The 26,609-nt window shown below is 53.0% G+C and overlaps 1 protein-coding gene across 1 annotated transcript in view; it reads right to left on the reverse strand.

Annotated features, from left to right (window-relative positions):
• Nucleotides 1-4,994: 4,994 nt before the first annotated feature.
• The window catches only part of Gns (glucosamine (N-acetyl)-6-sulfatase), a 39,776-nt gene continuing 18,161 nt past the window's right edge, over nucleotides 4,995-26,609 (reverse strand). The window contains exons 9-14 of the mRNA XM_076554175.1: nucleotides 24,494-24,597; nucleotides 18,444-18,545; nucleotides 13,506-13,613; nucleotides 12,627-12,737; nucleotides 11,137-11,297; nucleotides 4,995-7,242 (exon numbers count right to left, since the gene is read on the reverse strand). Coding sequence (XP_076410290.1) covers nucleotides 7,164-7,242; nucleotides 11,137-11,297; nucleotides 12,627-12,737; nucleotides 13,506-13,613; nucleotides 18,444-18,545; nucleotides 24,494-24,597 — 665 coding nt within the window. The 3' untranslated portion in view covers nucleotides 4,995-7,163. The remainder of the gene's footprint in view (nucleotides 7,243-11,136; nucleotides 11,298-12,626; nucleotides 12,738-13,505; nucleotides 13,614-18,443; nucleotides 18,546-24,493; nucleotides 24,598-26,609) is intronic.

Genomic DNA, 26,609 nt, shown 5'->3' on the forward strand with positions numbered 1-26,609 from the left:
GGGCCTGGAGCTTCTCCCTTCTCATTTTGTGCAGAGGACTCACCGTGGCACTGTGGGCTTCTTTCTTTGTGGAAGCATCTTGGGACAGTCCAGAAGGCGGCGACTGGCCGGCTGCCTTGAGAGGTGACTCTCATTGGCCATTGTCACTCATTCCAGATCCCTAGTGTCACACTGACTGAAGACATGGCGTGGGAGATGCTGCTGCTGGGGAGGTGGGAGGCAAGGACACAAAGCCGCTGACGTCTTCGGAGCATAAGCAGGATAGAATCAACATGTGTCTGAGCTGCTTTCCCAGTGCTCAGAGGAGGACGGGGTGGGGGTGGGGGTGGGGGTGGGGGAGGGGGAGTGCTAACAGGTGCCTGACAGTCGAAGCTGTACAGAAACACACTGGAGATTTGGGTTGACTGATGAGCTGCCAGCCAGGGAAGCCCATTAAAATACTTTCCAACATGTGCTGAGTACATTTAGCATCCGTCCCAGAGAGACACATGGACTCTTTTTACTAACAATAGGTGGGGGCTGGCTGGTGTTCATTTATATCCTTGGGTATGTCATAGACATAAACTTGGTGGAGGTGGTGCTGGTGATTAAACCTAGGGTTTGGTGCCCAGTGGGCAGCGTTACCACCGGGCAACATTGGCAGCCCTTGGTTTCCCGAGACAAGGTCTTGTAATGTATCTCAGGCTGCTGCAGAATGCTCTAGCTGTTTGGTTTTGAACTTGCAATCCTCCTGCCTCCTGGGAGATAAGAATGGAGGAGGAAGGACCACACACTGGTTAAGTCCTAATGCTGGGATTAGAGGTGTGGCTCACTGCACCTGGACGACGTACTTCTGTCCCCTTTGGAGACGCGTTGAATCTTTCCCACTGGCCAGCTCTGCTCTGTCCCAGACACCTGTAATTAAATAAGCTTTAGCGCAAAGGTGGGTCCACACCCTACAGACCACAGAAAGAGTGGAGTTCAACAGAACAATGGATTTGGGGCAGGGGCTGGAGCTCAGTGGTAGAGCAGGCGTAGGATGTTTTAGGGTTCAGTTCTAGCAACACCCCTGTCTTTGTTAGGGTCTCTGTTGCTGTGATGAACACCAGGCCCAAAAGCAGCTTGGGGAGGAAAGGGTTCTTTCACCTTACAGCTCGTAGTCCATCCTCCTGGGAAGTCGGGGTGGCAGGAACCTGTGGGCAGGAGCTGGTGCAGAGGCCATGGGGTGCTGCTCACTGGCTTTCTCCTCGTGGCTTGCTCAGCCTGCTTTCTTAACCTTTCAGGACCACCCGCCTAGGGTCGACACCACTGGCATTTTTATACACCCAGGACTACCTGTACAGGGGTGGTACCATCTGTAGTGACCTGGGCTCTCACCCATCTATTATCAACCAAGAATGTACCACAGGCTTGCCCACAGTTCATTCTAGTGGGAGAGTCTTCTCAGTTGAGGTTCCTTTTCCCCAAATGGCTCTAGCTTGTGACAAGTCAGAACTATTCAATGCTGCCCTAACCCCTACCTCCACCCCTGGACAAAAAAGGAAAAAAAAAAAGAGAAAGAAAAAGATAAACTTAAAGCTCCATTATTATTATTATTATTATTATTATTTTTGGAGACAGAGTTTTGCTATGGCCCAGAACGCACTATGCAGCCCAGCCTAACCTAGAACCTACAGCAATCATCTCAGTCTCACAGGTGTTGGGGTCACAGGTGTGGCGCCAGCATCCTCAACTTTCATCTTTGAAACTCTGATTTTTTAAATCTATATTTCACTAATTAGCCTTGTGAGCTTTGATAAATGAAGCGGAAGGGGGAAATCTGTCCAGTGAATCTTATTGTTGTTTTGAGACAGGGACGGACAGACCATGCTGGGATTAAAGGTGGACATTCCCACTCCTGGCCCATGAGTTTGGTTTTTCGAGACAGGGTTTCTCTGGGTGGCCCTGGCTGTCCTAGGCCTCGATTTGTAGACCAGGCTGGCCTCACACTCACAGAGGTCAGCCTGCCCTTGCCTCCCGAGTGCTGGGATTAAAGGCCATCTCTCCAGAACCTTGGTGGTTGTTGCAAAGGGTCTTGCTATGTCTTGGCCAAGTCATCCCGAGTATTGGGATTGGAGCTGTGTACTGCCACACCTGGTCCCACTTCTTAACCTAGTCTAATTACAGCGGTTCCCAAAACCTCCAGGAGAGTTCAGTACAGGGTTTTCAAACTTGGGTCCTAAGAATTCTGTGGTTTATGGATCCGACTTCATTGCATGCATAGGGACAGCCCTTGAGACCCACTGCAGGGAGAAAGGAAGGGGCACAAAGGCCTCTGCAGGGAATCTGGCTCCAAGGGACAGGTCCCATGTCAGTGGGACCAGGTGAGATCTTAGGTCCTCCCCCAGGAGAGCCTGTTGGCATGCTGGTGAGATAGTTAAGTCGCCTGTTTCCTAGGGTGAGATTTGCATGTCTTTTTTTTTTTTTTTTTTTTTTTTGGGTAGTTTGTAATCACATTGAACCTTCAGTTCTTATTTAGGACTAGGTATCACTCAAGAGCCTGATCTAATCATTGCCGCTGATAATACCTTTCCCTCATCAACGCTTTAAGGCTTTGGTATCTTCTCTGTCAAGAGGCCAGTGTTGGGCCAGGTATATGGTCCAACAGGTAAAGATGCTTCCAGTGTCGCCTGAGGTCTCTAGTTCAGTCCCTAAGAACCAAATGGTGGAAGGAAAGAACTGTCGGACGTTGTCCTCTGACGGGCACACACACACCCTGACACACATGTGCACGCACACAGTACAGAATACATGAAAGCACATCGTTCATTACTTACCTTTACACACCCCTCACCTTAAACACAGGGCTAAAGAGCAGCTCTCTCCGGACCACATCACAGCGCTTGTGGACGGCTGCCCTGGCTTCTAGACTCTGCTGTGGTCAGGGCAGGGATGGCATCCAGCTAAGTGACCACCTGCTATCACCCAGCTGAGGGTTGTTGGGCCTGTGTCAACTATGGTATCCCAATTGCAATCCCCCGAACACTGTTTATGCAGGCCACGACTCGGGGCCGTTGGCAAGTGATCAACGTGGATGGATGAGGTAATGTCTTCCTCTGGGGCGAAGAGCAGGCTTGCTATAAAACAGTAGGCTGCTCAGCTTAGTGCTCCTCACCTGCAACAAAACCCAAGTGTGTCTGTCCCCTCGGTGTGGGACTTTGCCTGACCCCTACATGGGTGGGAGCGGGGGTGAAGGGGGGTGGCTGACAGGCTTGTGATTCATAGGGATGATCTTGACATTGTGGTACACTCATGATTACTTTTTAAAGATTTTCATTTTTTTTTCAAAGATTTATTTATTTATTATGTATACAGAAGAGGGCACTAGATCTCATTACAGATGGTTGTGAACCACCATGTGGGTGTTGGGAATTGAACTCAGGACCTCTGGAAGAGCAGTTGGTGCTCTTAACCTCTGAGCCATCTCTCCAGCCCCCAAGATTTTCATTTTTAATGAAGTGCATATGTGTGGGTTTGTGCACGTGTGTAGTACCGACGGAAGCCAGAAGGTGTTGGATCTCCTGAGGCTTGAGTTACAGGTGGTTGTGAGCCACACGATGTGGGTGGCGGGGAACCAAACCTGGGTCCTCTGAAAGAGCAGCATAGGTCCTCAGCCATCTCTCCAGCCCCGAAATGATCTTTCCCAGACAGCAACCTGTCAGGGTTTCAACATCTAACATCTCCTTGGTCTAGGAAGTAACCCACTGTGTCTGGGGCTGGCGATTTGTGGCCAGTTTGTTTTTCTAAGTTGGAACAGGGCCTCCCACAGTTATTTACCAGGATTGAGTCTCACTCTGTAGCTGACGGTGCCCTGCCCCACCCAGTTCACTTGCCAATGGGGGCGATCCCAGGGCTTTGTGCGTATGAGGTAAGCATCTGACCACTGAGCTGTGGGCCCAGCTCTTGAGCTATTTTTTTTAAGAAAAATTGTTTTTCATTCTTTTTACACACCAAAGATCCCCCTCTTCCCTCCTCCCGCCCCTGCCAGCCTCCCCCTCCACAAGAAGGCAATCCAGTAGAGGCAAGTCCAAGCCCTTCCCCCTGCCTCAAGGCTGCATGAGGTGTCCCATCATAGGTAGTGGGCTCCAAAAAGCCCGCCCATGCACCAAGAGTGGATTCTGATCCCACCACCAGGGGGCCCCTTTCGGGTTATTTTTAATGCTTCAACAGCAGGGTAGTTGAGGCACAGACTGTGTCTCCTGTAGGCCTAGAACGTTCGGTATTTACCCCTGTAAGAAAGTCTGTTGACTCCTGCAAGATGTGATTTTTCTTTTAGGGAAATGGATCCAACACCTGGGCTATCACAATGCATCTTCAAAGGTGAGTTTGTCTATTTACTTAAAAGCTGGCCAAGAAGCCGAACATGATTTATCAGGATGGTTTTTCTTCTAAGAACTATTTTACATGTATTTGTGTGCATGCCAAAGGCTGTGGAGTTGAGAATCATTTGGCCCCCTGGGCTGGAGGTACAGATGGCTGTTGGCTACCCCGTGGGTGCTGGGAACTCAACCTGGGTTCCTCTGCCACTGAGCTATCCAGGCCCCGGATGATTAGTAGGGACTGGTATGTGAGGGCTACATTCCAGGTAGATGAGGAAATGATCCATTTTTTCCTTTTTAAATATTTATTATGTATGCAGGGTTCTGCCTGCATGTATGCCTGCAGGCCAGAAGAGGGCACCACATCTCATTACAGATGGTTGTGAGCCACCATGTGGTTGCTGGGAATTGAACTCAGGACCTCTGGAAGAGCAGCCAGTGCTCTTAACCTCCGAACCATCTCTCCAGCCCAGCAACGGTCCATTTTCACTGCTAGGTCGGTCAGCGATGATCTTCACACAGCAGCGGAATGGTTATCCGACCTGATACTTGTCAGCCCCGAGTCTGGTCCCCAGCCCCACGAAACCCCGGGAAGCAGCCACCTCCTCACGCCGTGTGAGGACTGCTACGTGATGACTCAAACAAAGGACACGTTGCCACTAGAACAGAAATAAGTTTTAATCATCGAAAAGTGCAGCAGTGAACAGGGGCCTTTGAAGGGCACTTTCTACGTGAATGAGATGACAGAGCCGGGGCGGAGGGACGTCGCGAACAGGTGATACTGAGAAGGGAATTCAGTCCACTGAGCAGAAGGAGCTGGTGAACTGAAGAACGGTATTGTACCAGCGACCCCAGTGCTGTTCGGCTGGGGTACCCCCTGCGCTTTCTCTGGAGGAGTCTGGCCCACTGTCTTTCATGAAAAAAGAGAAAATGTTGTCTGCAGATACTTCTGGATGTTTCTCATAGGTTAAGGTGTAACTTCCACAGCTACCCCTACTATTTCGTACGAAACCCCTAGCACTGACAATTCCAAAGGTGTTGCGACGGTACCTTTTGTTAAGCCCAAAGACACTCCAAACGTGTACCCTACTTTGAAACGGTGTCTGAGGGGCAGTTCTGAAACAGGAAATCTTAGAAGGCAAGGTCCCTGCATTCCATTTTGCTTTTACGGTTCTCTATTTTGAAAAGCACCGGCGGACACGGCCCCGGCCTTCAAAGGAGACGTCAAAATTCACATGAGTACAGATTCCAGGGCTCTTGCCGTGCGCCCCTTGTAGGTGGGAAGCCGTGCACGCTGCACTCTGTCAGGATAAACTGAGGTCCACTCGGGGGTTGGCAGGAACGGCCCCAGAACTGTCCCACCACCCGACTGTGTCCCCTGACTCTAAGGACAGCGAGGTAGAAACCCTCCTGGCAGCTGACCGGTCATTCTGGCTTTGCTTACTTCCAGGAGCCAGCCACAAAACTGAAGAATAGGACGTGACGGCCCACGGACTGGTAAAAAAAAGCTGGTTACTTTTTATCTGGGGACAGCTTAGACCAACTCTCACTAATAGAGACGGATGGTGTTTGGAATCCCGGGGGAGTGAATGGAGCCAGTACCCATATTCAATTCTGAAACTTAAAAAGGTTTTCCCTCCATTGCCAGATTCTCAGTATCACCGCAGTTGCTGGGGTCACGAGGTAAAGGAATCAACTCCATGGCTATTACCCCAACATGGCCTCTGGCATCCCCAAGTGACTTCTAGCTGTGTGTTGCAGTGTTTAAAGCTGGACAGAGGCCGTGTAGAGCTTGGGTCACTCACTGCCTAAGCCGAACAGGTTAACCCCAGCTCTCCCTCCCCCTCTGCTGTCCTGGCAGCACGCGGTCCTTCCGGGAAATGTCAGAGTGGACTCGGTCTTTTGGTGATGGAGCAGGACAACGATGTCGTTCTGGGCGGCAAGGAACCCTGGGCCGGGGATACCGACTGGAAACTCAAGAGCTTTCGTGAGGGGGAGGGGGATGGGGATGAAGCTGCTGGTCCTTCACACCAGCCGGTCACTAACTGCAGCCGGTCACTGACTTCGACACTCGCCATCCCTCCCGACAGGCACTTCTGGGCAGCCCCCCGTCCACCTGCCTGCTCCCCCAGGAGCCCTGTCTGCTCTGGCCCTCCCCTCGGCAGGCCTCTCCCCAGTGCCTCTGAGCACTCACGGCGGTGGCTGGAGCCACTGAAGAGCCGATGGCTTCCAGAGCTCCCGGGGATTCGCCTTGACCCCCCCAGACTGCTGCATCAGCACAGCCCAGGGTTCCAGCAGAATAGGACAGAGCTTGGGTGACAAGCTGCATGTTTAGCGCACCGTGATGGAAGTGAGAAACATCTGTTCTCCACATCTCCACAAACAGTTCTTTTCGGGGCTGCATGTGTTTTTGACAGTGAGAGGCTCAGTCTGAAATGCTAGACAGACAGGACTTTGGATTTGGGGGCGAGCTCCGGACCAAAAGGCCTTTTCTTTCTGCCCCAAAGTATTGCCATTGACCTGAACAGTTTTACGGATTTAGACTTGACCATGTGGGAGATCATCACACGCTGCGCCCACCCGAGATGAAGGGACATGGAGAGGACCAAGACCTCAGGAGTGTTGGTTGTCATCTGAGGAAGAGACAGGGTCAGCCACTTCTGACACAGGGGTGGATTCACAGTACTGGAAGTCAGCTGACCGGGTGGTTTTTTCCAACAGGACCCCAAACAGCCAGGCCAGAGCTCTTCCAGGCATGGGCTCCTACCACAACCATTTCATGAGAAAGGGGTGTGCAGGATCCAACTGCAGAGGCTGGGCACCGCGCTACAGAGGGTGCTTCGAGAACCTTCTTGTCCTGACGCTGCTGTGACTGCTGAACATGAGACGCAGGTCAAACCTGTACCTGAGGGAAGGAGGAGAAGGATGTCACGTGAACTCGAGCTAGCCACGGAGACCTCACGGCCTACTCTCCAGTGGGCAGGAGGGGCTGACACACCAGAGGGGGCTGGTTGGAGGAGACAAGAAGATAACCGTGGTTTCTGAAGGTGAGAATATTTCCACACAGGCTGGGAGCTGAGAACATGTTAATGGTAAAATGCAGGAGGTTCTTTAAAAAAAAACATTACTACATAGCCCTGGCTGGCCTGGAAATATCTACACAGATCAGGCTGCCCTCAAACTCACAGATCTGCTGCCTCGGGCCCCAGTGCTGGGATTAAAGGCAGGTGGGTTAAGGGACAGTCCTCAGGTCCACGGACCTCAGATGGGCGCCTGAACCCGGCTTACGAATTTAGACAACTCCAAATGCCTCTGGTCATCCAACAGAAAGGCCTTTACGTAAAATGTAGGGACCCCTCCAAGTGAACCCTCAGTGGGGACAGCTAGTACTATATAAAGACTACAGACTGGCTTTCCACGTGCTGACCGGAAGGAAGCACACTGCATGGACTTCACACTTGCTCCTGCGTGTGGGTCAGCTGCTGCAGCAACACTTTGTAGAGAGCCAGAGGACAGGAAGAGGCACAACTGGACCATCTGGCCACGACAGTGACAGGAACGTGTGTGGCTGGGTGCCAACGGCTGTCCCTACAGGATCTAGTCTGGTGACCTACTGCAGAGGACTCTAAGACCAAATGTTTGGTAGAAAAGCATAACCTGGATGATAAGTTAGAAACAAACTCGGCCGGTGTTTACACAGCGCAGGTCAACAAGAGCACACAAAGCCAGCGACTTCCGCATTAAATAAGCATCGGGGTGAATTATAAAGGCTGTTTTGGGTTAACCAGTGCTGGGGAAACAGGACCATGACGAATCCGTGCTTCAGAGGTGACCCCTGGGCAAAAAACTTCCTGACGTGAAATGTGCGTGTTGGGCTGAGGGATCTCTGGGAAGCAGACCACTGATCCAGATGCCCGGAAAAAGCCAGCACCCGCAGCCACCCTGCTCTGGCTGGCCAGACGCTGTGGGAGGTCTGTGTTCCGGGAGCAGAGTCACCGGGGTGGTCGGCCACACGTCCTAATCCTGCAGATAACTCCCATCTCCTTTTGAGGGTTTAGTCAGACTCTGGCTTTCAGTTCCCAGAGCCAGCCCGAGACTGTATGGTTCAAAGTATTAAGTCATTGGGATGGCTGGAACACGAGAGCAAAGGCAGCTTTGGAGACTGACCTGTTTCAGAGAGGTTGGGTGCTGCCCAGCCTCACCACACTCACACTTGCTTAAGCTGGATAAAATGACGAACACTGTCTGCCCATACAGTTGCCCAGCTATTTCCTTTCTTTCTTTCTTTCTTTTTTTTTTTTTAGCAAGGGAGCAAGGGATGGTGGTGTGCCTTTAATCCCAGCAGCACCCGGGAAGGCAGAAGCAGCCTGGTCGACATCCCAACTTCTAAGACAGTCAGAGAGACCTCTCTGAAAACAAAACAAAAAACTTCAAGCTGGGACTTGAGCCAAGGGGTCCTGTGAGAATGTAGGTGAGCGTCCTACTGTGAGTATGGCAGTCTGGAGTCTGTGTTTCTGGCTGTGTGTACCTTTTCCTCTACTGATTCATATTTCCTTCATCTCTAAATTGGAGAACAGATCAATCCACTGTGAAGAAGGCTAAGCTATACCTGACCGTGAGTCAACTGGACACCTCACCTTCCTCACCCCCACATCGCTTTGAGAGCTGAAATCATCTTTTCCCAGTGACATGCTGATTTCATCTTCCTAATTTCCAAGCATAAAATAGCGGCATGCTTCTTGCTGGTGCGGCATGAATGCACGGGCAGTGCAGCCAGTGTCCTGCAGGCCCCGTACTGTGTAAGCAGTTCAGAGTGCGGGGCACACGTGGCCTCGCAGGTGGGAAGTGCCATTCACACTCAGCACTGCAGTGGGGTTCTTTCTGTTTACCGTCTGAGTCCCACCTGTTTTCGTCCATGCTTATACTCTGGATTCCTAGGAATGAAGCGGTATGCTCTTGGAAGCGTTAGGACCAGGGCAGCACCTGGCCAGAGCTGACCAGGGTGACCAAGGAGACAGGAGAGCAGGGCTGCGCTTGCGGACTCAGCAGCCACTGGCAGAGAGCCAAGTGCCAGGCGGTTTCCTTTCCCAGCACGGCACACTGACACAGCGAGAACACGGCATTCCCGTGAAGAGCAGCAGAACACACGGCTCCAGGCGGCAGCCATGGCCTCCCCCTCCAGAACACACGGCTCCAGGAGGCAGCCAAGGCCCCCCCCCTCCAGAACACACAGCTCCAGGAGGCAGCCAAGGCCCCCCCCTCCAGAACACACAGCTCCAGGAGGCAGCCAAGGCCCCCCCCTCCAGAACACACGGCTCCAGGAGGCAGCCAAGGCCTCCCCCTCCAGAACACACGGCTCCAGGAGGCAGCCATGGCCTCCCCCTCCAGAACACACGGCTCCAGGCGGCAGCCAAGGCCTCCCTCTCCAGAACACACAGCTCCAGGTGGCAGCCAAGGCCTCCCCCTCCAGAACACACGGCTCCAGGAGGCAGCAGCCAAGGCCTCCCTCTCCAGAACACAGGGCTCCAGGAGGCAGCAGCCAAGGCCTCCCTCTCCAGAACACAGGGCTCCAGGAGGCAGCAGCCAAGGCCTCCCTCTCCAGAACACAGGGCTCCAGGAGGCAGCAGCCAAGGCCTCCCTCTCCAGAACACACGGCTCCAGGAGGCAGCCATGGCCTCCCCCTCCAGAACACACGGCTCCAGGAGGCAGCAGCCAAGGCCTCCCCCTCCAGAACACACGGCTCCAGGAGGCAGCCAAGGCCTCCCTCTCCAGAACACACGGCTCCAGGCAGGCAGCCAAGGCCTCCCTCTCCAGAACACAGGGCTCCAGGAGGCAGCCAAGGCCTCCCCCTCCAGAACACACGGCTCCAGGAGGCAGCCAAGGCCTCCTTCTCCAGAACACAGGGCTCCAGGAGGCAGCAGCCAAGGCCTCCCCCTCCAGAACACAGGGCTCCAGGAGGCAGCCAAGGCCTCCCTCTCCAGAACACACGGCTCCAGGAGGCAGCCAAGGCCTCCCCCTCCAGAACACAGGGCTCCAGGAGGCAGCAGCCAAGGCCTCCCCCTCCAGAACACACAGCTCCAGGAGGCAGCCAAGGCCTCCCCCTCCAGAACACAGGGCTCCAGGCGGCAGCCATGGCCTCCCCCTCCAGAACACACGGCTCCAGGAGGCAGCCAAGGCCTCCCTCTCCAGAACACACGGCTCCAGGAGGCAGCCAAGGCCTCCCCCTCCAGAACACACGGCTCCAGGAGGCAGCCAAGGCCTCCCCCTCCAGAACACACGGCTCCAGGAGGCAGCCAAGGCCTCCCTCTCCAGAACACACGGCTCCAGGAGGCAGCAGACCAAGGCCTCCCTCTCCAGAACACACGGCTCCAGGAGGCAGCAGACCAAGGCCTCCCTCTCCAGAACACACGGCTCCAGGAGGCAGCAGCCAAGGCCTCCCCCTCCAGAACACACGGCTCCAGGAGGCAGCCAAGGCCTCCCCCTCCAGAACACACGGCTCCAGGAGGTAGCAGCCAAGGCCTCCCCCTCCAGAACACACGGCTCCAGGAGGCAGCAGCCAAGGCCTCCCCCTCCAGAACACACGGCTCCAGGAGGCAGCCAAGGCCTCCCTCTCCAGAACACACGGCTCCAGGAGGCAGCCAAGGCCTCCCCCTCCAGAACACATGGCTCCAGGAGGCAGCCATGGCCTCCCTCTCCAGAACACACAGCTCCAGGCAGGCAGCAGACCATGGCCTCCCTCTCTTCCAGAAGAGCGTGACCTCTAGAGACGGCAGCAGAGTCACTGAAGACGGACACTTACCCGGGGTCAAAGACTCCTGGTGTGCGGCAGGTTGGGCCCGAACAGGACTGGAGCATCATCAGGCGGTAATTCATCTTTCCCAAAAGCTCGGGGTCTATACTTTTAGCAATGTTGGTGATCTGGTCTGGATCTGCAGTTATATTATAGACTTCTACGAACACCTAGAGGCAGAGGAAGACGGAGGAAAGGAAAAGAGCAGAGGTTATGCTGAGAAGATACTCCTAAGGCAATTATTTCTGAATGGAAAGGGAAGACACAGACGAGAAACCAAGGCCCATTCATCACGTGGTTTGTCTAAGGCTTCACACACTGTCTGTGTCGGGGTTCACCTGCACTGCACATAGAGCCCCATGCTGAGCTGGGGCCACCGTCCACTACTGTCTTCAGGAGTAACTTATGGCCCTCTAGAGGGTGACCGGGAGCGAGCCCTCGATGGCCCGGCCTCAGTACCAAACGGCACTGCAGCTCGTCAGTGGGGAGAAGCCGTCTGTGCCTCGGATCCGGGGTTCAGCGAGGTTCAGCGGGGTTCAGCGGAGGGGAGAGGTCGGCTCTGACTCGGGCGGGAACCTCTTCCTCTCTTAGAGAGTGGCTCGGGGTAGTTCCTGCCTGGCCTCAGTCCTTCCTCTCATCCGCCCACTGTTTTCCAAACAGAGGCCAACGGGAGCCAGGACGTGGGAGTCAAGTGCTGCCCCTGACGGCTTCAAATCGCTGCCCTCAGAGCACCACTCAGCAGTGTTATCACACAGACAGACGGACGGACGGACGGACAGACAGACGCACGCGGGCAAGGGCAGCTCGGCGGCAGCGAAGCTCGCTTCCTCCTCCATGCGCTGCTGAGCTGTAAGCAGGGGAAGAGTCCACTTGGGAAGAACACAGGAGAGCGCTTACTTCAGACGAGGGCCGGGCAGGGCCGGTGAGCGCACGCTGAGCACCCGCATGTGGCTTCAAGGCCCTGGTGTCCCCCACAATTACCAATTATGACCGGGGCCCCCCCTCTCCCCAGGACGGCCCTTCCCGCCCGTCTCTCTGCTCTCGTAGCAGACAGCAGCGGCTTGTGTTGTGTGAGCAAAGGGAGCTTCTGGGCAAGTCAGAGGCTGGCCAGCCTGTCGGGGTGCCGAGGGGCCTCAGTTTACAACCCGGGAAGCCCACAGAGCAGCAGGCACGTGCCATTCTGCAAGTCAACTGCGCGTTTAAAGTGAGTGGGATGTGGAGGTGGTGAGCAGAGAAGACTCCGGGGAGAAATGTCAGTCAGAGAGCGAAGAGTCTCCCGTGAAGTGTGCGAGACGTCAGGGAAGTGTAGCGAAGACAGACAGACAGACAGACACACACCACACACACAGACACACAGACACACACACAGACACACAGACACACACACACACACACCCGGGTAGTGCTCTAGAATCGACCTTGCGCCACCAAGGCCAAGCAGCCGAACACCAGCAACAGACGCGGTGGAGGTGGGGGTGACGAGGCCCGAGCCCCCTTACCTCCTGGTCATCGAACTCGCAGTACTGGAGGTTCCAGAGGGCCGAGAGCGTCCGCACACAGGCATAGGTATTGTTGTAAGCGTCCTCACACACGCAGTCGGGGAAACATTGCTGGGGGAAGATTGTACAAGTTAAATGAGGACGGACGGCTCTGCCATAGTAACAAAAGGCTGGCTGAAGCCAGTCACCGGGGAGGGGGGGCAGGTGTCAAGTGAGACTCTCTGAAAGGCAGTCTGGAGCTGCCATCCTGGGGTAAGAAGGAAAATACAGAGAGGGCCCCAAGAGCTCAGCACCAGGAAGGACCACACTCCCAGTTTTCCACAGGCTCTGCTAGCCCACAGTTGGTTGTATTCTGTCTATACACACGCATTTTAGAAAACCAACAAAACAGAACCACCCCAGGGGCTCCCTATGTAGTCCCTGCTGGCCTGGAACTCAGAGATCCATTTTCTCTGCCTTCCAGACCCAGGATGAAAGTCTGTGCCCCCACACTGGGCTGGGCCCTTTACTCAGGACACTTCAGTGTCTGGAGAACCGGTGCTCCATGTCCCAGAGCCAGGTCAATGTGGCTGTCACCATCTGCGTGACCTGCTTGGTACCAGGCAGAGAGAGGGTAAGGTGTGTGTGTGTGTGTGTTTGTGTGTGTGTGTTTGTGTATGTGCGTGTGTGTCTCTGTGTGTGTGTGTATGTCTGTGTGTGTGTGTGTGTGTGTGTATATGTCTGTGTGTGTATGTGTGTGTATGTCTCTGTGTGTGTGTGTATGTCTGTGTGTGTGTGTGTGTGTGTGTGCACGCGGGGCGAGCCTGAAGCCGGCAGCACCACTCGGGAGCCAGGAGCAGCTATCCGGCACCTGCCTCAGGGGAGAAAGCTGTTACTCACAGACACTCCGGGACTCAGGGAAGGACAGGTCGGGTCAGTGACGTTCCGGCCTTCTCCTTGATATTCCACCAGGACGTCTGACCTCCAGGTCACGTTACTGGCCCCTTTCTAGAAAAAGAGCAGAGGTGGGTTCTGTGAGGCGCGGATGGAAGGTGAGGATCAGTGCTCACTCTGCTGCCCGAGGGGGCAGCTCACTCTGCGCGTGCGTGTGAGAGACACTGCTGTCATTGCTGGGCTTCAGTCTTCAGAGTGACGGCCAGATGCTTAGAATGTCTTATATCCCTTCACAGGGCCATATGTGAAGCGTGCCGGCAGGAAGGACAAGAATGGACGGTGGTGCATGGATCTCTGGTCAAGGTCAGTGCCAACAGTGCCTAGCTGAGAGAGACACATGGGCGGTGCAGGGTGTACACCCTGAAAGCACAACCCACACGCCACGTTTACTATGCTGCACGTTGGCTGTGCCGAGAGAGGCGGCGGCATTGGAACCGCAAACACTTGAGCCACGCAGGTGAACGCTGGGAAAAGGAAGTCCAAGAACAGGAGCAAGTTTGAGGTCGAAAGCGGATGAATCGGGATCGCAGAGAACATGGACCCAGGTGGGTCACGAACCCCAGCTTCCAAGAGGAGGAAGCAGGAACAGGGGAGGGTAGACAGCCAGGGCCTGAATGCCCGGAGGCCCCAAGCAGCGGGCAGGCTGGGCCCAGGGGACAAGTCTCCAGCACCAGCTACTCGGGAGGCTGAGGCACGAGGGATAACTGAGCCCTGATCACTGGGCAACAGAAAGAGCCATCTCGGAAGAGTAACAGGCAGGAGATGGTTCTGAGGAAGGGACAGAGCAAGGCTGCGCTTCAGAGGTCAGCCATGGACAGGATCTAGAGATGAACAGAAGGCCGAAGGCTGACGTTAGGGTCCCTTTGACCTGGCCAACCTAATGTCTTCCTCAACAGCTGGATGGCAGCTTGCTTGACACCATCTCAAGTCCGCGGAATATTGTTCCTGGTGCTAGTGACCGAGGCTGGGTCTCACACACTCTAGGTAAGCAGCAGAGAGGACATTTATATCTAGGAAACTGTGAGCAGGACACAAGGGTCCTTCTGATCTGGCCTGCCTTGGGCCTTTTCCTGTTCATCTCTAGATCCCATCGTTGGTTGGTGTGGTTCTATCATCAGCATCGATCGTAAATGCAAACCCCCAGCTTTCAATCCGGGTGGAGAGCCCGCGGGCATGCCCAGTGTCAGTCTGAGAACCATGCCTCTCAAGAACACCCGAGCTGGGAGACCTAGTGGGGGATGGGTGTTAGCTTACACAGGCCGTGAATGCCAAAGACTCTGAAAGGAGAGTCAGCAGTGGGGATTGTTAACTCATGGCTACACACTAAAACTTGAACAAAACTGCCGGTCCAGGCTTCAGATTCCGAGTCACTGGAGACCCCAGAAGAGCCACCTCGTCCTTGCTCACACTGCTAGAGTTGGGGAGAGCTGTAAGTCATGCGTGGGTAGACCTCAGAGTCCCGCACTCGGGGATCAAGTGTCCAGAGGAGGAAGAGTACCTGCGGAGACTTGAAGGAACCTGAAAAATTGCCCATGCCAATTAAATCAGCATCTCTCAGGGGAGGGGGACCCAGCACTATAGTATCTCGTTTCCCCAAGTGATTATAACGGGGACCAAGTTGAGACTCAGGGTATGAATTAACATCCCATTAGACATTCCTGGGGGGCTCGAGGCAGCTAGTATTCAGCTGGGGAGTCATGCCCTAGGCTGCGCAGACCAGGAACAAGAAGAAAGGATGTTGGCTTATGCCACCTTTGTGCAGACCTTCAGAAAAGAGCAGAGAAACTCCCCAGACGTCCCTGTCAGTGTGCAGAGATTCCCAGGAAACATGAAGAGGCGGCAGCCAACATCTGGGAAAGAAGTTTACATGTGATGAAATGCAGAGGCGGATGAAGGATTACACACTAGCCAGGAGGCAAGAGAAAGTCCCTGATGCGTCCCCAAAGACCGTCATCTGGATTCCTCTCCATTCAAACTCCTACTGCGGTGACTCTGTGACCCCTGATATCTCTACTGGAGGCGTGGACGTGAAGTCACTTAAGCGACTGAGGGAAGCCGCTGCATGCCATCGAGGGGGCAAAGCTGGAGACAGACGAGTAGGCAAGTTGGATGGTGCAAGGTCTCGGGACCTGTCAGTCTCTTGGTGCTGGAGTCAGGGGCGGGCTGCCATGTCCACCCAGCATCCATGGCAATGAAAAAAGGCCATTTTTTTTCCTGAAAAAGGCCTATGTGTATATATTTATGTTCTACACCTACGTGATCTGTGACATCTACTCATCTCAGGGTGAGTGGGACTCTACTCCATTCGGCCTTCACTCTCAAAGCCAGGGCTGGCTTAGATCTGGTCCTGAGGCTGTGGTGTGTGAGCTGCTGGTCTGCCCACAGGACGAAGCCAATGCAATCAAGGAACTAATGACTCTGCATCGTACTTTAGTTCACTTAAAAAACCACATGTGACCATCTAACTGGCCTAATATGTGTTTCTTAATAACAACCTCAAAAAGAGAGCTAACAGGGCACGAAGTGTGAGGTGGCGCTTTCAGAAACGTGCCGAGCGAGGTCCCTTCTGTACAACCCAGCGCCTTTTAGCCTGGCCCTGACTCACGTGAAGTTAAAAGATACCAGTTTCCCTAATGGATCCACAGATCCCAGACATTCCCAGCCCAAAGCCAATTCTCAGGTTTCTATGGAACACAGAATGTGGAGAGAGGGAGACCCACAGAGATAGACTTGGTTACCACTCTGGAGGCAAAGACGTACAGCAAGCAAGGGCCAGTGGGTCAGAGGGACACCTGAGTATCTACAGAGAAAAAATACGATTCCTGGCCGAAACCACAGGAAAATCTTCCCCGATACACAAGAGACAGAACTGTGAAACTCATGGAAGAAAATCAAGGAAGAGATCTCGAACTTGGAATGTTGAAGCGTTTTCATAAATACAGGAATAAAAACACGAAGAGGGCTGGGGAGGCGTCTCGGTGGGGAGAGGACGCACCACACACGCCTGACAGCCTGAGTTCAGACCCCCAGAGCCTGCAGAGAAGCACAAGCATCTACAGCCCAGCACTTCTCCATGGGAAGATGGGAGCTCGTGGGCCAGCCAGCCTGGCTTCCCCAGCAGCACCAAGACCTTCTCAAACAAGGAAAAGGTGGGGACCAGCCCCTGAAGACTGACCTCAGCACTCACGTCTACACCCATGGATGTATGCTCACGCTTTTTCCTACCGTGTGGCAGAGGAAAGAGGAGCCGCAGGTAGAGCGGCATGGGCAGACACAGATGCTTCACAGGGGAGAAGACAGCAGAGTCTCTCACCCACAGTGCAACTGAAAGTGAGTGGAGGCTCTGAACAGACGACACGTCAACAATGATGTGTTCACCAGTACGCACACGGCAAGGAGCCTATCGTGACTCCAGAACCGCTGAGGAGGACCTCGGGGAGACGCCTCCACACCTGCTATGATAACACAACAAAAATGATCAAGTGTTGAAGGTGTAGGAAAATTCAAACCCTTGCACAAGGCTGATGGAAATACACAACAGGGTCAACAGTCCGGTGGTCTTTGAAAAGGCAGACTTATAGTCACCACATGGACACTGAGCACACAGAGAACTGAAAACGTGTGTCTACAGAGACTCACGTAAATGTTCGTAACGGGGTTAGTCAAGATTGCCCCAAAGCAACAACGGCCCGCACACCGGTGTGGTGAACACACAGAGTGCCAGGTCTCCTTGGAGGCGAGGAAGAATGGTACTCAGCACGCTGGAAGGAACGAAGGACGGATACAGGCTGCAATGTGGAGGATTCCAGAGACACGCTGAGTGAAAGCAGCCGGGAGAGGAGGGAGGGACAGTGTGTCTGGGAGTGTGAGGGTGGCGGTGCGACCACGAGAGAGCCAGAGCAGCACAGACACTAGCCGGGAGGAGACCCACAACTGGGTGTGATGGAGTCAGGTGATGGAGCATCAGGTAGCCGAGAACAGTATGGATCCATCTTGCAAACACTGAATTTTAAAAAAGCCCAGACAGATCCACTGAAGAATCGTGTGTGTGTGTGTGTGTGTGTGTGTGTGTGTGTGTGTGTGTGTGTGTGTGTGTGCGTGCGCGCGCACACGCGCGCGCTTAAAGCTCAAAGCGAGACTTAAGGTAACACAGCTAACTAGCACGGGGACCACGAGGAGAAGCGGCATCAGTGTGGGCAATACTGATCTCTCCTCCTCTTTCTCCTTCCTCCTCCTCTGCCCACCCCCCTTTCAGAAAGAACCCAAGGCCTTTGTACACTATGTGAACGCTCTGCTATGAGCCGCGGCCGCAGCCTGCTGATAGTGCAATCTTTCTAACTGCACTCAGGTCAGTATTTGCCCGCACCTCATGAACAGTGTGCAAGCACGTTTCCACACTCAGACTTGTGCAACACTGGGCGTTCATCTTCAGTCCCTGCCACCCTGCAGGCGACACAGGCCTCCTTCACTTCAGCATCTCTTTGACGACGCTGAGTGACCCTTCCACACTGACCTGGGCCGTTCCCCCGTCCTCCACAGGTGGTCACTCACTACTCTCTGGCTTATTTCTACTGGGATGTCAACCTCTCTCTCTAAGACCTCCCATGCCTTCAACTGTCCTCTTGTATGGAAGTTGCAAATGTTCTTTTCAACCCGTCGGTCACCTTAGGTTTGTTCTGGGAGGTGAGGGGAAAGAGAATACAGAAGGCTGGAGGTGACAAGTGGTCCAGTCAGTCCTCTCCTTTAGGAAACTCCTGTCTACCACAAGGCAAGAGACAAATCCCCTCCCTTTGCCTACCAGACTTGGTAACTTTAACTTTTCTTTGTCTACCTGGGGTTTATTTCAGAGTTCTGGCCCTGGTTCTTTGTGGGCTTTATACTCACCAGAATGGGCAGTAAGGACACCCCATCCATCTGTGTCTTATTCAGGTCATAGCCAGCGAGGTCCAGGATCGTGGGGCCCAGGTCAATATTGGAGACCAGCATCTGTACGAGTGATGAAAAGAGTCTGGAGCACAACCAATCTCGTCTTCCTCTGCCAGCTCGGAGACCCTGAACCACCCACCAGAAACCAACAGCACCATCGCTTTCCCATAACCCGCTCTCTCCTCCCGGCTCCAGACACTCAGCTGCAGCTGAAGACACAGGCTTGTCAGGCGTGTCCACAAATGCATGCGGATGTTACGCATGCACTCACGCATCTGACCACACGGTCACTATCAGACCATCTGAAAAAACGTCTGCGATTTCTCCGTCATGAACCGTGGGAGCACTGCTGACCACTGCTGCAAACCAATTATTTTCCAACTTGACGTTCACCTTCCTTCACTAGATTTGACCTCACATGCATTCCTAACATTCTTAAAGATTTATATATTCTTATTTTATGTATATGAGTGTTTTGCCTGCATGGATATAAATACATCCACACAGGCCAGAAGAGGGTGTCAGACCCCCTGGAACTGGAGTTACAGATGGTTATGAGCCACCGGTGTGGGGTGTGGGTGCTGGGAACTGAACCCGGGTCCTCTGCAAGAGCAACCGTTGTTCTTAACTGCCGAGCCATCGCGCCAGCCCACTCACACTCTCCTTTTTTCTTTTTTTTAGACACGGTTTTCCTAGTAGCCCTGGCTGTTCTGGAACTCACTTACGTAGACTAGGCTGTTCCCCAGCCACAAACATTTTATTAAAGTCTCAAAGTTTGATGTTTGCCAACACCAAGGAAGATGAGCTCATTTTATAGTTTTCAAAATGACAATACTACCGCCCCATCCTCAATTTACTTTAGACAGGGTATGCCGGGTAGCCCAGGCTAGTCTTAAACTTGTGATTCTCCATCTTCGGCCACCTCAACGCTGGGACCACAGGTGTGTACCACTTTCAATAGACCATGAAGGCTGCAGAAAACTTACTTAATTGATCAACAAATTACTTTAAAGAGCACAAAACACCTGTTTTAATTGAAACATTCTAGGGCCCATGTGATTGACGGCCCAGAGGGCAGAGGTCACCAAGCTCGATGCCCTAAATTCAATCCTGGGTCCCACACGGTGGAAGGAGAGAATCAACCCCCTTCCCCAAGCTGTCCCCTGAATTGTGTACCATGACACATGCATGCACACAATACACATATGCACACAATAAATAAATACATATATATGAGAAAATTAAAACAAGCATTCTAGAAACCAGAAACAGTGTCTTACATGTTCACCTTGCCTTATTTTCTTGGTTTAGAAGACTGAATTCCTTCTGTATACAATTCCTCTAAGGACCTAAACCGGCATGGTTCCATCTAAACACAGTGCGGGCTGGGTCAGTTTAATGTCAAAAATTTAAAATTTTATTTCGCGCGCGCGCACGCGTGTGTGTGTGTGTGTGTGTGTGTGTGTGTGTGTGTGTGTGTGTGTGTAAGCAAGAACCTCAGGTGTGGCTCCTCTAAAACAGTTTCTCCTTGCCTGGGGCTTACTGACTGACTGGGTTGCCAAGGCGGCAAGCCTTAGAGCGCCTCCGGGCTCCAGCCTCCTGCCTCCTCTGTGCTGGGATTACAGGCTTTTCCATGTGGATTCTGAGAACAAACCCGGGTCCCCATGCTTATGTGCAGCTCAGCCTACAGGGTGAGCTTCGGTCAGAGAGACCTTGTCTCAAAAAAACAAGCCGAGAAGCCAGGCTCGGTGGCACATGTCCTTAATCCCAGCACTTGGAAGGCTGTCCTCTGGCTTGTGCACACACTCCAGTGCGCGCGCGTGCGCGCACATGCACGCACACACGCACACACACACACACACTCCAGTGTGCACACACACACACACACACACTATAGTAAGTCTTTGAAACTATGGAGAAAACTTCTCTTAGGCAGCCAAAGAGGGAGATTAAAAAAAAAAAAGAAATCAATTAACTGTCATTTTAAATTTAAAACCAAACCAGAAGGGCTCGTATGAAAAGCAAGAGCATCTTCACGGCACTGTTCATCAGGGCTCAGATTTCCTGGTAGCTGGGAGAACCGGTGACGCACAACCTGGCCCTGGACCCATTAGCGCGTCTCGGCAGCTGTCAGGGGTTCCTATTCCACGAGACAATCCAGGGAGCAGCAGCCCATATGTCACTGAAAAAGCTCCCCGGAGCCGTCTCCAGAGAGCAGCAAGGCCCACACATACGGGTCAGTTTCCGTTTTCCCAGACCCCGGGTGAACCGAGCAGCCTGGCTGACAGTTGGCAAGTCTGGATAGAACTATGAGGAGATCGGCACAGGAGGGGCAAGACGAGCCCCCAGAGTCCAGGGGCGAGAGCAGGAGCCGTCCCACAGGATAAATTCTAAATATTAAAGCAACAGAAACCCAGGATGAAAACGTGACGGCCAGGTTCACCAAAACTCACTTCCAATTCCAGAGCTGCATGATGGTTACGCTTTCTAATGGACTTTGTTCAGTGGCAAGGCCTGTCAATTCCAGCATGAACCACTAAGGTCTGGCTTAAGTCCCACAAACATACATGTGTCCCCAGGGTACTTTCTCCCCACAGACACAGAACTACTGTGTCTTCTCTAAGTGGGACAGGATTTTTGCCTATGAAGCAGATGGTTTCAAAATGTGCCCACACTGTCTGAGGAGCCTAGAGACTTTCACGGACACAGATCACGAGGAGCAGAAAATTCTAGAGAGAGCTGAGTCTACCCTTGGTCTCACAGAAGCCGAACATCAGCTGTGGAAGAAACACAACCCCCGCAACATTCCTGAAAACAAGGCGGCGTGCTCTCAGAACACAATCAGCGTCGCAGACACTAAAGCACCACCGCAGGAGAGTGGCTGCCGTGGCTCTGCCCTTAGCTCCTCTGCCCAGGAAGCAGCCCAGGGTGTCCACCAGTTACGCTGCGTACAGAGGAGGGCTGTACCGAGTACAGCTGCAGAGCTGGCTCCGTGCCTGAGAGCACTTGCCGCTCTCCCGGTGAACCTGAGTTCAGTTCCCAGCACCCACACCAGGTGCCTCACACCTGCCCCACTCTAGGTCAGTGGTTCTCAAGCTTCCTAACGCTAGACTGCGGGGCGTTTACCCACCAACCCCACAGCGCCCCAGAATTTTCTTAAGTGCGAGCAGCAGGAAATATTAGATAGAAGGATTTACATTGTGGAGATAAACAGAAAATAAAGGATAGCCTCGAGAGGGCCTGGAACCTTTTCCAAAGGGCCCCGACTGTTTCTGCCCCAGGGTTTGTATAAAGACTCCAAGGGGTGGAGCAAAAGACCTCCTCCCCCAGCACAGCCAAGTGCAGACCATCTCAGACACCTGCACTCAGGCCCGTGGTCCTAATCATCCTCTATGCGGACCTGCTGGGTAAAGCCACGAGGAACCTGAATACGCGCTCCCACACTGGACCCTGTAACTTTGCCACTGTTATGAATTGTAATAAAAAATCTGATATGCAGGATATCTGCTATGTGACCCCAGGTTGAGAACCACTGTTCTAGGGGATCTGACACCCTGTTCTGGTCTTTGTGGGTACACACACACACACACACACACACACACACACACACACACACACGGAACACACACACACACACACACACACACACACACACACACACACACACACACACACACACACACACACGGAGATGCAGCACCATCCCGATCTGAGGACCAGGAAGAGCAAGGCTTTCTCTGCTGTCAGAGTCTGAGAGCTAAGGGTTGGCCTCCTGACTTTCAGTCACATCATCTCTCCCTGGGCCAGACCAGCTCTGAAACTGTCCCTGTTCTAAAACCCCTTTGAAGAACGGCTACTCAAAATCTGGACCTAGACTAATGTGCAGCCAGAGGAGAAAACCAGCCAACCTTTGGCATCCCCAGATGCCATCAATCCCCCTCTGAGCAGCGACAGGTAGCTCAGGCCACAGGTCAGAGCCTCCGCCTCCAGATGGTGATTGCCAACACACAGGAATGTTCCCTGACATTCTTTTTAAAAAAGACTTTAGATCTCCTGTGTCTGAGCGCCATACATACATGCCTGCACATATATATGTGTACATGTGTGTGCTGGGGCCACCCCTGGTGTCACCAGATCCCCAGCACTGAGTTCCGGAGCGTGTACGCCTTCCTGTCAGTGCTGGGAACAGAACTGGCACTCTCTGCCAGAGCAGCCTCGGTCCCCAGGCATTTCACACCTCTACTACTCCACCTGTCAGCCCAGCAAGTGTGCCGACACCCCTACTGTGAGAACAGACACAGCTTCTGAGTCCTGACTCTACTTACAAAGTCCACCTTACTTCACCAGTGCACACGGAGGCTGGGGAATTACAGGCCTACATCTTTCCTCTTTTTAGGGTACCACGGAGTAACAAGAAGTAAACTCAACAGGATATGAAGCCAGCTGAGAGCAGATGAAGGTTTAGAGAGGTATGGATGCCAGGTAGGGGGAGAGCGCAAAGACACTTCCAAGGGGAACCCCACTCCAGAGTCTGTAAGGACAAGCAGGCTGGGGAGGTGGGCACTTCCATCAGAAGCAGCAGCCTCGAGCCGGGCGGCAGTGGCACACGCCTTTAATCCCAGCACTTGGGAGGCAGAGCCAGGCGGATCTCTGTGAGTTGGAGGCCAGCCTGGGCTACAAAGTGAGATCCAGGACAGGCTAGGAGGGGCAGAGTGGAACAGCTTCAGTGAGGAAGAGGAAAGCCCTGGACTGTGCTCTCCTGTGTGTGGACTCATGAGAGTGGGAAGTAAGATTCCGGAAGTTCAGGAAATGACATGATGCACAAGCCCCTCCCCTTAAGGTTTATATAAACAAGCAGCAACAGTTGGTGGACTGGAGGAGACTCTCCTCGCTGGAGCTGTCTGCCAGCTGGAGAGGACCCCAGCCAAGTGTCTCTCATAACTCAACACCCATTCTGGGATGGACATTCCCGCGATGAGGCTCCTGAGCCATCCCTAAGGAACCCCAGTAAATGCACTGATTCATCAGCTTCTCCCAGGTTTGCTGTCATGCCCTGTTGGGGGTGAATGCACACTTGTTCACAACCCCCAGGGAAAATCAAATATTCCACAGCCTCATACTATACTCAAATGAGGTCAGTCAGCAGCAGATACCACCTGGGGGCAGGGGGAGTTGTGCGTGGCTAGAACCTGCATTTTAACAAGACACCCGGGGATTCTCACATGCACAGCCTGAGAAGTTCTGTTGTATGACACGTGGGCCCTACACCGGGTCTCCACCGCCTAAGCTGAAAGGGGAATGAAGAGCAGTGTCTGTTCATGCCACAGGGCAATCAAAACCCTCCTGGAGGTTGTCCAAGCGCACGCCATGGTCTTCCTTCATAATTTCAGGGGTTAGGACTGGGCTGACAGTCAGCACTTGGTGCTTGGCATGCAAGTGTGAGGACCCAGAATTCACATCTCCAGAAGCCAAGGTGGGCACGCAGCCTGATCTTAATTCCAACCTTGGAAGGTGGAGACAGGATTTCCAGAGCATGCTGGGTAGCAAAGCTAGTTTTATCAGTGGGGTCTGAGTCTGACTGACATCCTGCCTCAATGAATACGGTAGAAGACTATCAAGGATGATTACTGATATCAACTCTGGGCCTCCAGATGTTTGCATATACATGTGCATGTACACACACACACACACACACACACAAACAGACACACGAAAACTGGAAAGAAAAAACCCACACAATTTGAGATGGTGATTCCCGAGACTCACTAGTGCCGGAAGTCAATCGTGAAGTGACTCAAGGCTGTGCGTGCTGGTGTGACACATGCATGCTGGTGTGACACACACACTCCTGGCAGTAGACAGCTGGGGGAGAGAAAGGCCACTCTCTCCAAGGTTCACGGAGGCAGAAGAGCGTACACCACCGACCAGCCCTCCTCTCGGGAAGGAAGTACCACTTTCTCAGGGCAAGCGCTGCCCGTCCACAGGGTCAGCCGCAGGCCGGCACCTACCTTGCTTGTCTGGTTCGGTCGGATGCCAGGCCCTCGGACCAACAGTGGCACTTTGATGTCAAACTCGTACAGCTGTCTTTTGTCTATTGGCAAAGAGAACTGCCCTGAAACAAAACGCACAGAGTCAGCAGAGCCAGGACCGGTGTGCGGCACACACACCATTTCAGCCGCTGAAAATGAAAAAGATGCTTTAAGATTTCTTTCTTTTTTTTTTTTTTAAAGATTTATTTATTTATTATGTATACATTGTTCTGTCTGTACGTATCCCCACAGGCCAGAAGAGGGCACCAGATCTCATTACAGATGGTTGTGAGCCACCATGTGGCTGCTGGGAATTGAACTCAGGACCCCTGGAAGAGCAGTCAGTGCTCTTAACCTCTGAGCCATCTCTCCAGCCCCCAAGATTTCTTTTTTATTTATGTGTTTTGTGTGTGTGTGTGTGTTTACGCGTGTATCCGTGTGAACGTATGCCACATGTGTGCACGTCCTTGGAGGTTAGGAGGAGATGATGGATCTCCCGGAGCTGGGAAGTGAACTCGGGTCCTCCAGCCCCTTAACTCTAGCTTTATTATAGAAACTGAAACTCGCCTGGGTTTCTTTTCACCACAAGACAGAAGAAATAATGAGTTTACCTTCTCCAGATAGGTAACTAAGAAGGATCTGTTCTAAACAGGACAAACTAAGCCAAATAATGTCTTGGAAGGAATGAGAGACACATGTGTAAACACTAATGCACATGTGACCTGATCCCAGGTGAATGAGAGACACATGTGTAAACACTAATGCACATGTGACCTGATCCCAGGTGAATGAGAGACACATGTGTAAACACTAATGCACATATAACCTGATCCCAGGTGAATGAGAGACACATGTGTAAACACTAATGCACATGTGACCTGATCCCAGGTGAATGATGTCGCTCCAAACACCGCCACATAGAGAGAAACATACTCCGTTCCCCTGATGCACTGTGGGACAAGGCCAAGGAGGAGGAAAGGCCCTCCTGAGGAATTCCTACAGACACACCATGAGGACAGAACCAGGACGTCAGATGTCAACATCTGGCAAAGTTCAGTTTGAGGAAACGTTTCAGCGACAACTTTCAGAGGGAATCTCAATGACAGGTTCAGAGGAAGGGACCAGCTTAGACCCCCTGGCCATCAGTCCACACTGGCGTCCCCGGAGTGGGACAGCCAGACACGGTGGCTCACACACTGGATGAGAGGTAAACCACAGCATCGCTGGGCCCCCCCGCTTCTGGTCTGCAGACACTGACCTGGGTCAGGGCTCCAGCTCTCAGTACCCATCTGCAGGAGATACCGAGTGGAGATGAACAAGCAAGGCCTCACCAGACAGTCATTAGCCAAATCCAGAATAAGAAGCTCTACAGGACCAGTGTTTTCTCAGAGAGTCAGTAGTGACTGAGGCTTGGAGGAACTCAAAATTCAAGGTCACATGTAGACTTATCTGCTTGATAAATTAGATTCGCATGGAACCATTTGTGCCTGGGAGTTGCTTCAAACCCTTTAGGAAAACAGCCGGTGCCAAGGTACACCATAATCCCAACACTCGAGGCCAAGGCAGGGCGACCATGAGGTTAAGGCAAACTTGGGAGATGAAGTGATCAAAAAACCCAAGGGCTGGGGATGGCGCTCAGCCCACTAGCGTGTGCAAGGGCTCAGTCTGATGTCAGCACTGCCAGTACCCTGCCCCCCGCCCCCCACACCTACAGACAGGGAAAACCAGGAGGAAGGCGGGAAGACCGCACGGACTGGCCATCTGCCGCTGAAATTTGAGCAGGAAGACAGGGAGGTGTTTCTAATTAGTGCCCCACCACAAAGAGGCAGGATCTGTGCTGACCACACTGGCTCCAGCTCCTGGGCTCCGGCAATCCTCCTGCCTCAGCCTTCTCCGTAAGGTAAGTAGGTATACACCATCACACCCAGCCACTCTAGCTTCTACTCTGCCTGCTAAAGAATGCCCACAATAGCATATTAAATGCTGAGTCAATCTGCACAAAGGAAAGCGAGCCTCATGTTAACTCAAGAGGAAATATATATATATTTATATATATATGTGTATATATATATATACACATACACAGGAGAAAACA

Source organism: Peromyscus maniculatus, chromosome 18 (genome assembly GCF_049852395.1).
Source record: "Peromyscus maniculatus bairdii isolate BWxNUB_F1_BW_parent chromosome 18, HU_Pman_BW_mat_3.1, whole genome shotgun sequence".
NCBI lineage: Eukaryota > Metazoa > Chordata > Mammalia > Rodentia > Cricetidae > Peromyscus > Peromyscus maniculatus.